Source organism: Podarcis liolepis, assembly GCF_965112155.1.
Source record: "Podarcis liolepis genome assembly, chromosome: 6".
In the NCBI taxonomy this organism is placed as follows: domain Eukaryota; kingdom Metazoa; phylum Chordata; class Lepidosauria; order Squamata; family Lacertidae; genus Podarcis; species Podarcis liolepis.
Genome location: NC_139559.1, coordinates 76,146,944 through 76,162,444, shown reverse-complemented (window position 1 = coordinate 76,162,444; position 15,501 = coordinate 76,146,944). Strand labels below are relative to the sequence as shown.

At 41.3% G+C, this 15,501-nt stretch overlaps 2 protein-coding genes across 2 annotated transcripts in view; both read right to left on the bottom strand.

Annotated features, from left to right (window-relative positions):
* Nucleotides 1-15,501, bottom strand: part of LOC310710274 (uncharacterized protein) — a 982,430-nt gene that overhangs the window by 600,812 nt on the left and 366,117 nt on the right. The gene's annotated exons all lie outside the window — the stretch shown is intronic.
* GCLM (glutamate-cysteine ligase modifier subunit) lies at nucleotides 1,515-15,080 on the bottom strand. Its single transcript, XM_083511253.1, has 7 exons — nucleotides 14,542-15,080; nucleotides 9,934-9,999; nucleotides 8,458-8,542; nucleotides 6,009-6,065; nucleotides 4,860-5,062; nucleotides 4,429-4,543; nucleotides 1,515-3,707 (listed from the first exon to the last, which is right to left on the bottom strand). Exons 1-7 carry the CDS (start codon nucleotides 14,665-14,667, stop codon nucleotides 3,535-3,537), a joined length of 825 nt encoding a protein of 274 aa, XP_083367379.1. The 5' UTR covers nucleotides 14,668-15,080; the 3' UTR covers nucleotides 1,515-3,534.

The window sequence follows — 15,501 nt, the reverse complement described above, 5'->3', positions numbered from 1 at the left end:
AACTTGATACAAAGAGGGTCACAACTCTCTTCCCCATAACCTATGTCCTACTGACCCTACAGCTGCTGCTGGACCCCCATCACCTCCAGCCAGCACAACTATTGCCAGGGATGGCAGCTGTAGCATAAATAATATCTGGAGAGCTACAGATCCTCATCTCTGCTAACTTTTTAATGTATTTGCTTTTTTGATAGTTTTCTTTTCTTGTGTATTTTTGTTGGGAAGCCTCTGGTGTGACACACACACAAACACACACGAGTTAAGAGTTCAACATTAAACCAACAATGCCATATAACAGTGGTTTCCAATTAGCTAATTATTGAGGACTCTGTTTTTCAAAAGCCAAGCCATGGAGCTTCTACTTTTGAAACTTTTGACACCTCTATGGTAGTTTTTGTTATGTGAATGCTCCCACACTGTGCTTTTTTCTAGAGGGGCGCAGGGTATGCATACCCCTAAGCATTTGGTGAATCTGAGTTTTGCCTCATTGAGGGGCAGTATTTCAATAGTAGGAAAATGAGAGTACCCCTAAACGTATTTTTAAAAGAAAAAAGCACTGCTCCCACAGATCCTCTGGGTGGGTTATGTGGACACCCTGGGATCCGTGGACACCAATTGTGAACCACTGCCTAAAAGACCTAGCTAGGATTTTACTCCTTTGTAGTTCTCATTGAGGTGGTAGACTTGCATCACAGAGGTGCTTCTTTTAGACAAGGATGAACAGCTGTTCATAGTTTTATGGCAGAAAGGTTTATGGAAGTAGAAGAACAGAGAAAAATAATGATCCAGAAAGGAAAAGTCTTTTCTGCACTTAGAAGCAATTTGCATGAAGGAAATTTAGCAACATTGCTAGTGTTGCTACTCTTAGTGCGGATTGGTAGTTACACGCAGAAACTAAGGTTGGTCTAGTTTCAGATAACTTATTCGTTCTGACTAGACTCAAGTATATCTGCAAACACTTAAGACAGGGCTGCCATACACCCGGCTTTCCCTGGGATTTCAAAGGCGGCATTGATGTCTGGGGGGAATTTCTGAAAGGCGGTGCTTTGTCCTGGATCTTAGCCAAATCAATAAAAAAAACCCCAGAGTGTCCTGGTTTTTACTTTTTGAAATATGGCAGCTTAAGATTAGAGTACAAGTTGTGTTGGGGGAGGATTTGGTTATGTCACCTATTCCAGCACTGAATCTGAAATACAGTATTAAAATGAACTAGAAAGAAGTACTAAAAAGAAGCGCTGGATGGGGTAGAGCCTTGACTCAAAGTGAGGCCTGGCTGAAAGGAAATCTTTCTCTTGGCATAGTATCACCAAAAATGTGTTCTGCTTCCATATTTGGGATATGTGTGTTTTCCAGATAACATGCATAGTTTAAAATCTGTTTTAAAGTTTTATTTCATCGTATCATTTTATAGGAAGCATTCCATCTAGTGTTCTTCATGCTGGCTGGAGAAAATCCAAACCAAAATCTGCAGTTCCTCACTCCCTAACTCCAAAAAAGGACAACATAACCTGAAATATTATTTGAAAATTTGCATAGAGATACACACAAAGAGGAGAAACAGTTACCAGCGAATTTCTGTAAAGCAAGGGTTTTTTTAATCAACAATGATTTTCAAACTAGTAAAAGCTCATTAGGTACAGAAGTTTAAATAAAACCAGTTAATTCTGAAGCAGACTACATACAACTGCAGCTGTCTACATCTTTTGTTTTGCAACCCCCAATTTCCATAAACAGACTTCCTGCAAATTCAGTACATACTATTTTTAGCAATATCGCCAGAATTATTTGGATACTTATGCTGCAAATCAAAGTTTACGCCAGAATCCTGTCTGAGCAGCTTTACTTAAAACATTTTAGGACCCAAACATCACCACATGCTTAAACCCCCTTATTCAAAAACTTTATAAAAACTTGAGAAGTTTGCCCACTGGAATGGATTAAAGTACGTAACCAGGATATGATAGACAGTACAAAAGCATTTGCTATTTCTAGCTACCCATTATGATGCTATTTTTAATTAGAATGTAAAACTCTGGACTTCAGATAAAAGTTTACCACCCCTCATGAAACCTGTCATTAGTGCATTAAACAGGTATGCATATACAAATACAAAAGTTAACCTTCCTCAAATGGCGTAAAACCTCCAAAATGTATTTGGCTATACACTAAATGAAAAACTAGAAAGCTGCTTCAGTTATAGAAGTTTCCATAGGTTAAAAGCAGTCCAGAACACTGAATGCACCAAACTAGTTGACAAAAACAAAGGGTTGATGCTACACAAAGGGCTTGCCTATGCTTTGCACGGGTCCAAGTAGTTTTCCATTTGCCAAGCCACTTTCCCCAGGAAAACCTCTTTACCACTGAATCGGAGGAAACTTCAATCCATTGAAAACCCAACTGATGTCTGCTCTGATTCAGCAGTGAATAGGTTTTCCCAGGATAAAGTGGTGGGAAAAGCAAAAGTGTGGATGAGCCCTTAGTTATGCTTTGAGTGGACCTGCTGTAAATCATCAGGATTTAAGTCAGTCATGAGTAACAAATTCCATTTATTTCAGTGGCTATACGCTTATTCAATCTGGAACCAACCCAAACTAATTTTCGTTTAACTATGTCAGCTCTGATTTTCAGACAGAATTGGGTCTCCTGCTTTTTGGGGGGACTACAACTCCCATCATCTCTAGCTAGCAGGACCAGTGGTCAGAGATGATGGGAATTGTAGTCCAAAAAGAAGCTAGAGACTCAAATTTGGGAACCCCTGCTCTATACTGTATGTGATGTCAAGGTTATATATAAAGCCAATCATCTTTCTATGGGTCTCAAAATGTAAATCATGTTTTAGCACTGGCAAAATGAAACTAGGTAAACTTTGACAAAGTTAATTATATTTTTGACCAGTGCTCTCCAATACAGAAACACCATCTCCTTGGGCATATATCAAGAGAAATGTAGTATAGACATGATAGAAGAAAAAAGTTACATAATACAAATATTACACTGTATTATGACAGGAGTGGTGGGGAAGTACATTCATGAATATATTAAAAAATTTACTTGCATACCCTGAATTTTACATCTCTGGTTTAAAATCAGAGTGCTCATTCCACCAGTGTTCCCAAATTTACTCTGCTGTCCGCTTAGCAGCAATAAGGTTTAACAAGTTACATTACTCCTTGCAAACAGAAATATTTCAATCAAAATATACCTAGTCAAATTCTGTTTATATTAGTCATTAAAATATTTCAAATATTTTTATTTATATATCATCTCTAAATCACCCGAACAGTTAATGAAAAATAATATTTCACAAGTGAGCAAGCTGAACTCAACACAAAACACACATGTATGAAAAATGTATGAAATAAAAGGCAATTGATAGAGAAATATGGTATCAGACTCTTACTCCAATATGTAATTTGGGCTTCACTGACTACTTGATAATAAAACATTTTGGTCTTTACAAATTCCAGTTTGCATCTTGGTGCAATTATCTAGAAGACAGGGCCTTTCAGATACAGGATAATCCCAAGGTCCATCTTAAGATGCTGGGATTCTTTTAGCTTGCAAGATGTAGCCTTTGGATTTGATGACTCCTCTACTCTTAACAATGACTGAATATCGCAGAAGCCACAGTGGAGTCCATTCATGCACTTGGCAATCTGGGATACTTTCCTGAAGTGTTTCTTGGAAGCTTGCTTCGGAAAGGAGTTCTAAGGTTAGAACAGGGACAGGAGAAGGTGATGATTAGCAAAGCTTTTAGGAAATTGAGCTACCAGCATTCTGAATGCCAATCATATTTGAAATATGTATATATGCAATTACAATAAAGCAAACACACTACGTGGTTGAACACAGTCCTGATATTTGACATGCCAGAATATCACCAAGATCAACACTCCAGAACCTTCTACAGTTGTTCATTACTTGACTTTTTATAATACATTAGTTTGGACATTATTTTAAAAGTCCAGGTTTGTTCAAACTAAACCAGCGCTGCAGGATTTATCTCCTGGCTTATTGCTATGCCCATCTTTGCTGCGGTGTTATCTCTACAAATGACTTTATGTTTTGCCTGCTGAATGAGTTCCTTGACTGCATTAAGTCCAAATCAATACCAGTTTTTAAAATCTCCAAACATACAAGTGATATAAGCCAGAAATTCATTGTTAAAAAGGTGGGAATAATGAATTCTTTGCTCAAATGGTAACAAGCAGTGCACTCTATGCACATGTTGTCCTCAAACATTGGGCTGAGCTATTCTGGCTTTGATTTAAGCTGGCATCCAGAAAAGGTTCTTTTTCTATACATTGTGCCCTACACAGAATATGGAACTAGCTCTGTGATAATACAGCTAATTCTTAATGATCATAAGATGGCAAAACATAAATGGACCTTTGGTCTACTCTATCAAGGCAATTAACAGGACCTTACCTTTTGGATCATTATGAGTCAAAAGCTGGATATCAAACTCTTTAGCAAATGCAGTCAGATCTGGTGGCATCACACAACAGGATGCAAGATTCACCTGGTTACTGCTTGGTTTCACCTAGAAAAAAGTTTAAAATTTCAGCTTTCCTTCAGATATAAGATAAGTGCTATGGTGTTTGCCTTACATTATAATTAATTAAGTGACTGCACATTCTTTATGACAATGGAAAGTTGCTGTGTTTTCTAAAAAAAATTTTTAATGCTGCACATATCAAACATATGGATGCAACTACTCACTTGCCCAGCTGGCTATACAGTGTCTATACTGTACTCAGGTTTAAAACTGGATCTGATTCCATAATATATTCAGCAGAACATATTAACAGAAAAAGCAGCAGACCCAGGTTATTTCAGTTGAACAGACTGCCTCTTACCTGCGCCCACAAGAACAGTTGCTCCAACAGTACTTTATCTAGATCAGAAGTCCCTATGGCAACAATCTTTTTGTTTTGAACTAAGTTTTCAAGCTCTGCCCAGTAAGGTTGTAAATATTCTAAGGAAAGATTAATTCCGTCTTCGGTTGGAGGAGGAGCAATTATCACGGAATCTAACTGGTCGACACCAAGGGCAGAACATGCTAAAAAAAAGAGAGACAAACTTTCATAGAATAAAAATGATTTACAGGAGGCTTTAAGAAACACGAATCTACTTGTCTTCTGATCACTTATTCTATCTCCTTGTATAAATGTTCAATTCCCTGAATCCACAAAATTTTTGAATTACAAGGAAGAACCTATACAATAGGTATTACTTTGCAGCAAAATATGCTGAAAAGAGAGGAAGGAAAGCAGAGTTCTTAATAGTTCTGAACATACAATAGTACACCAAGGAAACCACACAAAAGGGTTATTTTCAGAGTTCAGCTATCAGAAAAACAAAAGACTAATTTTTGCTTGAATTGAGGCTAGCTCTGCAATGCAAAATCTGGATTTCTTCCAGTTCTTAGTAAGTCGGTGTGCACTTCTGGCCTACTAAAATTAGGTTTGAAAAAAGCATAATATTAAAGCCAATAGTAGCCCCACTCCTCCAAAGCCAAAATGTGGCATGGTCAATTGTGAGGAGGGTCACAGCCGCCATACCCCCTTGCTGGAAATGCACCCTCGCCCAACTGCACTTAGGTTAGAAGTCTTACTGTCTCCAATGCAAACTCCCCCCCGAACCTAATTATGTGTGTGTTGTGTGCTGTATATGTACATGTAATATGTTCAGGTATGTATGCATGCGCTGGTCAGCCCTGCTCACCTTCCATTTGGCTGCATCTATTGTTTGAAAGATGGACCCTGAAAAGGAAACCACGAGAAATGCAGCCACTCGACTGAAAGTGATTCCCAACCCCCGCCTCCATTTCACTGTCTGCCAACTTAGTTCAAAGACAGTAGGGAAAAGGTTCAAAGGTCAATAGATTTTTAAAACATTCATGACTAGGGAAAGCTTTTCTGTTTCAGAGCCAGAACAGGCTTTATAAAGAAAAAGAAAAGTCCCTGCAAACTTTGGATGTGTTCAAATGTAAGTTGCCAACTTACTCATACTGACTGCTTCTCTGATTGATGAAGTGTTTGATCCCGCGATAAACAATTTTGCTGAAAATAAAAGACGAGTTAATAAGGGAAAGCAACATCTGCAAATAATGCAAATTCCCAACCGCAAATAATGCAAATTCCCAACCACATCAAATCTGCACAGATTAATGACCAAAACACTGCGGCAGAGGACATAATTTGAATGCAGAAGGTCCTGGGTTCAAATTCTAGAGTCTCCTAGAAAGGCTTGGAAGAATTATGCAGCCTCCTCCTTTCTTTATGTTGATGTCTTGCACAAATACAACTTAGCTATAAAGCAACAAGAACACCAACAACAAATGCAAGAAGTTCCCCTCCCAAAAGCAATTAATTCCCAAGAACACCAATTGTTCCAATTAAAAAGTCTGACATATATTACACAATGTCCGCCTTTCAGAGACTGAGTTAAGGGTTATTTGCTGCTCTAGGTTATTTCTGGGTCTACAGATTTCTAGGCAAGTCTCCTATTAAGATGAAATTCAAAACAAGCTTATAGAAAGGTTAGATTTCAAAGCAATTTGACTTAAGACATGTTTGCTCAGGTCCTTTTGGTGAACAGCGGCCCACAGATTATTTCTCTACATGTGAAGACAAGGAATTTTTGCCAATGAGCTCCTGACGCACTGGATGAGTTAAAGAATGGCAGAAATGTTGTTTTCTGTTGTTAGTCCAGGGGTTGGAGAACCTTTGGTCCTTCAGCTAAATCCCATCAGCCCCAGCAAGCATCGCTGATGGCCAGGGATGATGGGAGTCGTAGTTCACCAACATCTGGAGGGACAAAGGTTCCTCACACTTGGCCTTAGCCCATGGCTCTGCCTAGAACGTGGTGATGAAAAACCTGCTTCTTGATTTCACTTACAATAGATGCCCGGTTGTTGTTTTTTATGGTAGGTACTCTCAGAATCATTGATGGAACCGAGATTGCCTTATCAACTCAGATAAAAACCTTGGTTCAAAGTAGTTCATTAACTTGTTGTTCAGGAAGCATATATGAAAGATTATTGGCTGCGCCTTCAATACCAGGCCCAAGAGAGACCCAGGTTGGCACACACCTCTCAGCAAGATTTACTAATATTTATGTAGCTATTTTTGAACAACTGTTTTCATTTTCAGGGTGCAAGGATAGCCGCTATCTATACAGAGAACTAGGATGGTTCCATGACCCTACTGCAACTGTGCTGTATCCTAAAAATGTCTGCCCTCTCTTTGAGAAAATTCAGAATTGCCCCTTACTGAAGGAGACCAGAAGTCCACCTAACACACCATTCTGTATCCAACAGTCAGAGGCCTCTGGAAGCTCACAGGCTGATGCATTATGCAACTGGTCATTCCCTCACATTTGTCCCAGTTCTGTTTTCATTTTACTTCCAGCATTGCAACAGTGGCATCAGCTGCTTTAAGGAAGAAAAGAAAGAAAAAGATATGCATTGCCTGAGGCTATGAGATGATCCTGAAGATTTTTGTTGAGTACAGGCTTTGGAAAGAGCAATATGGATGCAATGATATATAAGCAAAGCAGTACCAAAGTTCTGGTGGTGTGCACTTTGGATATACCTGCACGAAACTATAGCTCAGTGTTATGAGAGCAATCCCAGGGCTCATGCACTCTCCCCTCCCCTCTGGTGTGGCTGTGAGGAGGCGATCAAGCATTTCTGCGTCTATTTTTTATTAACCACAGTATCCTTAACTGGGGTCACTCTTAACTATAGTTCTCCAGAGCAAGCCAGATAAATTAAACCTGCGGTGTGCGCGTGTGTGCAAGCCAGAGACTTGCAAAGGCTTGGCCTCATAATGCTAAATCATGATGCAAACACAGCCTAAATGTACATGAACTATTAACTGTGCAATGCTAACCATGTTTTCTCAAAAGTAAGCATATTCAATTCAAATACACCCAGGTAAGCAGGGTTAAACGGTGTTTCTTTTTATTACTGTGATCCCCTTTGGGAGAGGACAATTGTCTGAAAAGCAGGATAAAAATATTAAAAGGGAATAAATAATATTGCTTTGTCCTATGAATTAGTCATCAGGTTGTTTAGTTAGCAGATCCTCGACTGCAATCCTTGTCAGCAGAGTGACTAGAATAATGCAGATAAGAGTCGCAAGAGAAAGTAAGTGATAATACTTTACTGAAGTTAATTGAACAAAAGCAGCATATAATATGCAGAGAAACGAGCTTTGGTCTCCTGGCCAATGGCAGACTCTGCTGCCTTTCAGCTCTGCTGCCCTATCCATTCATAACAACGTTAAGCTGTGCTATGCTGGACCTCTTACTCAATTCCCCAACCTATTGAATTTAATATTCCACAAGTCCCCAGAGGAAGACGACTCTCTGTAGCTAAGAAGCTGGTTGACTAACACTGGGCCCTGGTCCATCCCACCTCTCCTGATGAAGTCAACAAACAAATTATACCTGAAACTTTCAGTTCTTCCCTTTCTTCAGGATTGATCTTTTCTATTGCTTGGGCTAGAGTACATTCAAGGGTTTCAGGCAGCTCCTGCAAATAAATATGTTGACAGTCAGAAGAAGCTTACCAGTATTGGCAGCTAAGCACATCTTGTGTCATTAGAGAAGACATATAAAAAGCAGCCTGGAGCTTCACCAAAATTCTGTTTTCATATGGGGGGGGGGAGGGAGCACAAACAACTCTGCAGTAGATGCTTGAGACAAAAGTCCTGGAATCCCCCTGTCCGAGGCACCCAGTTGCAAAAGGCCTGGTCCACACTGCACAGCTGGAGGCCACAGAGGGCAAGTCTGACAAGCACCTCAACAAACTGCATGAAAGGCAAAGCACATCTTCAGTATGCAGGGCAGATTTGTAGCACTACACATATTCTGAGAGTCCTTGTTTTATGTTATGCCTGCATTCAACCTCAAAAATGCAGGGTGTGAAATAAAAACACATGCAACAAACAGTTTTAAAAAGAAATCACGGGGTTATGTTTACACAAACCATCCAATTACAGGGCCTCTGGTCCCATTCTAATTGCAGAATGGGACTGGCAGGAGTGGGTCAGCAATAAATCACATGGAGTAAGTGAAATTAACTTTTTATTAGAAGAAACAAGATCTGCTCAGTAGTGCCAGGCCACATAAGCACAGCAACTCTTCTCGGTAAATATTGTCCCTATGAGACAGTTGTGGAGAATCAAGGTCCCTGCCTTACCCCAGCTGCCTAAGTCTCCTCCTCTCCCAGGTCCTTCCCACGCAATCCGAGACTCTGCCAGCATGCCTGTTTTTGCTCTTCCCTCTTCACGCCTCTTCTGGTTCTGGGAGACCAGAAGGGAGGGGAACTTGACTCTCCCTGCTCACTAAACCCTGTTACCTCTTCAACTTCCAACACCTCTTCCCAATCTTCTTCATCTTCTCCCTCTGACGACTCGTTGTCGTGCCACCACCAATCCCTGGGCTCTGAGCCTTCTTCCTTGGGGGTTCCCCAGCTGGTGCCTCCCACCATTCCTCTGTGTCCAGTCAGTCCATGATAAAGTGCTGCTTTGGACATTTAAAGCCCTAAATGGCTTGGGATTCCAATTATCTAAAGGATCGTCTCTTCCCACAGCAACCTGTCTGGACACTCCATTTGCCCTCCAAGGTCCTGCTCTGTGGCACAAAGAAGCATATGGAGGTTTGTGACCAGACATGTGTCAGCTCTCCACCTGCCCATCCCTACTCTTTGGAATGGGAAGAAATGCCTGCCTCTGACTTTATTATCATTTTGGTTCCAGGTAAAGACACTTTTAATTCTTCTTTGAGAACTTTCATTATATTGTTTCTCTCTCCAGAAATAAATTTCATTTAACAAGGACAGACTGAGTTTGGGCCAGAGAAAATTCTAACTATTTGACTAGCATACTAGCAAGGAAACACAAAACAGGAAAAGTCACTTACCTGCAATAGATCTGGGCTGATCTTTGAACTCCACTCATTTAAGGTTTTCTGAATGCAATCCCGCAGCTGCAAAGCAACATATTCACTATTCAACACTGCTTGGTTTCAATTTTGCAATACAGTGAGAAAAGGAAATTAAACTTGCCTCTGCTGATCCCTATATCTTCTCTCTTATGTACACAAACTAAGCAAATTATATCTGGGTACAGGGATAGAACAAAAATGTGAGGACAAATGTAAACAGGAAACAGTAAAAAGGAAAGGAATCCTATTTTTTCTGCAATTCACCATGCCGGTTTTAAAGTATTGCTCCCTTCTCCCATTAGGCAAAGCGGGTGGCCTGCATAAGGTCACATTAGGGGCCTAGATGGGAAATGAGAGGAACCCAGAAATAATGCAGCAGATTCGTGATTTTGGGGGGCAAATGAAAGGAGGAACAAGTCACAAAACCTAAAGAACTGGAAAATTGTGCTAGAGGAGGGCAGGGGAGGGGTACAAGAATGTAAGGCTTACTGTGGCTTGTTCCTGTCACAAAAAACAGTGGTTTATGTAACATATAAGCTAGAACCACAGGTATGAACTCTTGCTTAAGAAACTAAGTGTCTTTCTCTCTACCAGAATCCAGCAAACCCAGCAGTCGGCAATAAGCCTTCATCTAAAAATTGGCCAGTGGTTCACCAATAGACCACTGTCTTCTTTCTGCCTCTTTGGACAAGTTTCAACTTCCTGTTCAACATCACTGTGATCTGAATTGAGGGTTGCTGATACTGAATGGCACAATCAATTAACTTTTTCAGTTAACAAGGCATAGGGAAGTTTGAGTCCAGGTCTGAATGAACAACAACTTCCATTATTATTTTTAAAAAGGGACGAGAAGCAAAATCTAGCACCTGGTCTTGTAGTAGTGTATTTCTCATGCAAAGATCATTTGTAAAAGCTAGAAATTCATCCTAAGTAAAGCTTTAAAATGGTTTGACTGATTTAATTGTTGTGAAACAATTCAATGAAAGGCAAATATTAAGCATGTTGTGGGCATGTTTAATTTTGCCAAACTTTCGGAATGAGAAAACTAAATACTGTATGACTTTTTCTACTAGAATAGAGTAGCATTTGTCTACTGAATTGGAAGCTACCTCACACTCTTTAGAATTTCAGAAAGGCAACTTATTAACTGAGATTCTGATACCAAGTTACAGTATTTAAACATAACTCGGCAATTAACTCATTGGTTAAGAGGCCAATAATCAACTAATAATTCTTTAATCAGTTAACAGCCCTCATATTTAGTGTTCTCTGCTGTGATGGCTTTGGACAGTTTGTAAAGTGTAAAAAGCGCAGCTACAGAAATAAACTTCAAATTTATTATCTGACTCGATTCTCCAGGTGTAAAACCAAAACAGTGGTTTTCAAAGTTTCTAAGCTTTGGGGAATCCCTTCCCGATCGGGTGGTCTGTGCTGAGGAATCTCTGAGTGGTCTACATCTTCCAAAGGATTCTGGGGTGTATTCTATGAGCCACACTCGGTTTTTGTAGGCTGCCGGCCAAATCTTTTGGCAGCCAGTGAATGCCATTTACCATCACCTAGCATGAACTGAGACTACGCCCTGTAACACACCCAACCCTTCCCTGCAGCTACACATTACAGGGCCAGACGAGTTGTAGTGCACAAACAGTCTTTTCAGAAAACCTGTCCATCACTACTGATTTTCTCACTGAGGAACTCCCATTTTCTGGCTTTCAGTTTGAAAGCCACTGGGTTAGAAACAATACTGTAGTTGTATGCAGAGGAAAAAAGATAGTAAAATAGGAACCCATGCTTCTGGTACGTATGTTTTACACGTGTCAGAGCAGTTCCCTTCAGGGAAGTACTGTATTATTATTAATTAGACTCGTTAGTAGCTTGTTGCACAAGGGTTTCCCAAGCAACACGCAACATATTTAAAAAAATAAGCATAATACAAATACATTATAATATCAGCACATTCGCACAAAAGCACATGAAATTCGTAAAAATTACACAACTTCCCTAATAGCAGCATACTAAGAACAACAATAAACTACACAAGCTGTGTTGTAGTTTACTATTATTACTAGTATTGCTCCCACCCTGCCTATTGTAAAAGTAGTACTCACTTCTATTTTGATTTGAACTGAGGCTTTCATTATATTCAAGCAGGCTACGGGATAGCTGCCAAACATAACTTCATTACTACCTCAGAATGGTATGGGGGCCTATAGTTTGCAGAACAATGGCTCCCAAGCCTCCTAATCCATGTTCTGAAACTAAGCTGCTGGCTTTATAGATGCTCAGTGCTAAGAACTGAACCTCATCTTTAGAATAATAATTAAAAACAACAACATGGCAAGCCAGTTATCCAATAGATTAGCAATGTACTTTCCCAAGAAGCCACAAAACAAATTTTAATTATTGTAACACACTCACTATGCGTACTATTAAAGGGCGAAAAAAGGGTTATTGTGATTTGTGGCTGTGATAAACTTTTCTTCTCATATCAAGGTGGAAGTATGATCTGAAAGCAAAAGTCCTCTAAATACCGTTTTGAGTATAAATGGTTATTGTGGGATAGCTGAGAATGACTACTTTGGGTTACAAAATACTATATCACCTTATGGCACACTGGGGGTGAAGGAAATTGACAATTATAAGAAAATAACTAGGTCAGTATGATACATGAACACTTTAGTCCAGAAGATATCTTGTCTAGAAGCTTTGAATAGATTGTATTAGCCATAATAAAATTTATTTATTTTTATTAGCCTTCATTACATATATTTAGGTGCCGGGGGAAAATGTTTCTCTTTAATCCGGCTGATTAAAATTCTATGTCCTTTTAAATGTATTTGTGGGAGGGGGAGTTATTGGTTTGTTCTTGTTCTTGTTCTTGTTCTTATGAATTTTGTGTCCTCATTTTGTATTTTTGTGTTGTGAACCGCCCGGTGATCTTTGGATGAAGGGCGGTATACAAATTTAATAAATAAGTAATAAAACAAAAAGAAAATGATTAGAATGAAATGCAGTTTTACAGGACCATTTTTAGGCTGTTTAAAAAGGACTGACCCCCAAGCATAAGACCAATACAGCGCTGCCTGTCAGTATAGCCTGAAGAGGCAATACGATGCCAAACTAATTACAGCAGGATTCCATATGTCAATTACAACCAGGGTGGGGCAAGGAGGTTTTTGCAGCTACATGCCGCAACACAGTTCAAGATGCTCACACTTAACTGCTAAGCTAGACATGTATTTAGCTAACAAGTTTGGGGTCGTAAAAAGCCTAAGCAGATTTAATGTAAAAACCTTTAGAACTACAAGGTGTTGAGTAGTTAAGTTAGGCTGACGTCAAAGGCATAACTGCCTATCAAATTTCCAGTAAGTTGCCTGATCAAACATGCAACAGCTCATCAAACTGCTAAAATGCTAGCAATGGATTTGGAAAAAGTTGCTTGCTTATGATTCAGAAAAGTTTAGGGGAAACATAGCAGAATAAATTAAAGTTGAAGTGTATGCCCCGACAGTATACCAAACATTATGTAGAAATGTTTGGGGAGTCTTTTCGCCTAAGTACTTGTTAAGAGGGTTTTTTAAAAATCATGTCCAACATTTAGCAGAAAAGCACTTGTTAACAAATTGTGATGGGCTTCAATGTTTTTAAAAAAACCCCACTCTTGAGGCTATTAAGAGAGACTAAGGATGCTTTGAGGCTATCACAATTTTTCAGATGGGGAATCAGTGACAAACCAGGAAGTTACAGCAGCACGCATTACTGGGCAACAAACCGCTTTCCAAACAAAATCAGACTTTTTGCAGCAAGGAAAGTGATAGCAATTGCTTGGTGCGACGTCATATAGCCTGCCTACAAACTTAGTGCAAAACAAATCAGGTGAATGGTCTACAAACAGGTTGTTTGCCTGGAAGCAACCTGTAAGGCATTGGACAAAAACACAATACAGTGGAAGAAGCATATTTTTTTTGCACTCAGGAAAAGACACAGCAACATAAACAAATATCTACTTAACACTGACGCTTCTAAAAAAGATATCTCTACGTGGTGGGATTCCAACATTGCTCTGTACCCACAAACTCCCCAGCTAAAGCGGAGCAGAGAACCAGGAAATCAATAAAGCTTTAATTCCCCTCCACCCCGATTCAAACAGAGCCCTGGATTTTAATACCAACTCCTTGTTTTCAAAGCATCGTGCTGTTTGGGGTCTTCCTCTTCTTCTTTTCAACTGGAGAGAGACGTATAACAACAGCTAAAACCCCAGTCAATAAAACCAACGTTTTTTGGGAACACACACACCCAGCGCTGCCTCCCGCTGCTTTTGCCACAGAAAGGAGACAATAAATAACCCCTTTCAAGGCTCCGCGAGAAGGAACAAAAAAACCCCTGCCAGCCCCCATATGTATTATTTATGAGGGAGCGGTCGATCGCAGCGGCCTGGCTTTGGTGGGGTATATTTTTGGGGGGTGCTGATCCCGCGCGGAGAGCAAGAATCGGGATCCGCGCGCCCGCGTTCTCACGACCAACAAGAGCGGGTCTTCAGAATGGACCGTCCACGCGTCTCCTCCCCGCTTCCCGCAGGCTCACCTCCTCGCTGGGGGTGGCCGGGCACTTCTTCCTCAGGCGCCCCCAGTTGAGCAGGTTGCCCGTCTGCAGGTTGAGGGTGCCCGCTTGCCCCAGCAGCACCCCGGCGCTGCCGCTCTCGGTCCCCATGTGCGCTTGTTTGCCTGCTCTCTCCGCCCGCTGGAAGCCACTGGCCGCCGGGTCCTGAGGAAGGAGAAGAGGAAGGGACTCGAGCCGGGCAGAGTCTGCGGCGCCGCTCTCCTTCCTTCCCTCCCTCGCTTTCCCTTCAGACAAGGGACGGTGACTCAGCAGGAGGGGGAAAGTGCCTTGTCACCGTCCCCGGTCACGTGGCTCGGGACGGACACACACAGAGCCACAAGGTAGCGGGGAGCGCGCGCAAAGGGCCCTCCCAACGGCGGCGGCCAACTGCTTTGATCCCTGCTGAACCCCACACACACATCGAGGGGAGTTCTTGCTGCCAGTGCGCATGCCCAGCAGTCAGGAGCATGTGCCGTGACAGCTGCGATGTGTGCTGCCCTCACCCGGTCTCTCCGCCGGGAGCGTGTTTTGGACCAGCGCCCCCTGCCGGTTACCTTAGGTACCGTCTCAGACACTCCTTTCGCGCCAACAGACGCTCCGTAGCAGCCGTGCATAACGAAGTCGCTTTCTCTCTCTCTCTCTCTCTCTCCCCCTCTCTCCCCCCCCCCGCGTAAGGACACCTTTGTGTTGAGTGAGGTTGGGGGGGGCTGCTTGGCTACGGAAACTCGAGCGCCTTGGCGCGAGAAGGATGCTCACGACACGATCCTGGACAGACCCGTTTACATAGCTGTCAACTTACAGATTTGAAAATTAGGGACCAGCAGCCTCGAAAATAAGGGCTCAGCAGCCAAAATAAGGGATTTTGCTTAGCTTATACAGAAATCCGCCACTGATGGAGCCATGCTGCTTTGGCTGCCACTGACTGTGTTTTGCAGGGGATTGGAC

Bases quoted from the DNA above. Each gene is read 5' to 3' on its own strand.
- GCLM (XM_083511253.1), bottom strand. From the start codon at position 14,667: ATGGGGACCGAGAGCGGCAGCGCCGGGGTGCTGCTGGGGCAAGCGGGC. The intron at 10,000-14,541 runs GTGAGCCTGCGG...GTTGCTTTGCAG, and splicing joins CGGCCACCCCCAGCGAGGAG to CTGCGGGATTGCATTCAGAA. The intron at 5,063-6,008 runs GTAAGTTGGCAA...TCTTTTTTTTAG, and splicing joins CAGAGAAGCAGTCAGTATGA to CATGTTCTGCCCTTGGTGTC.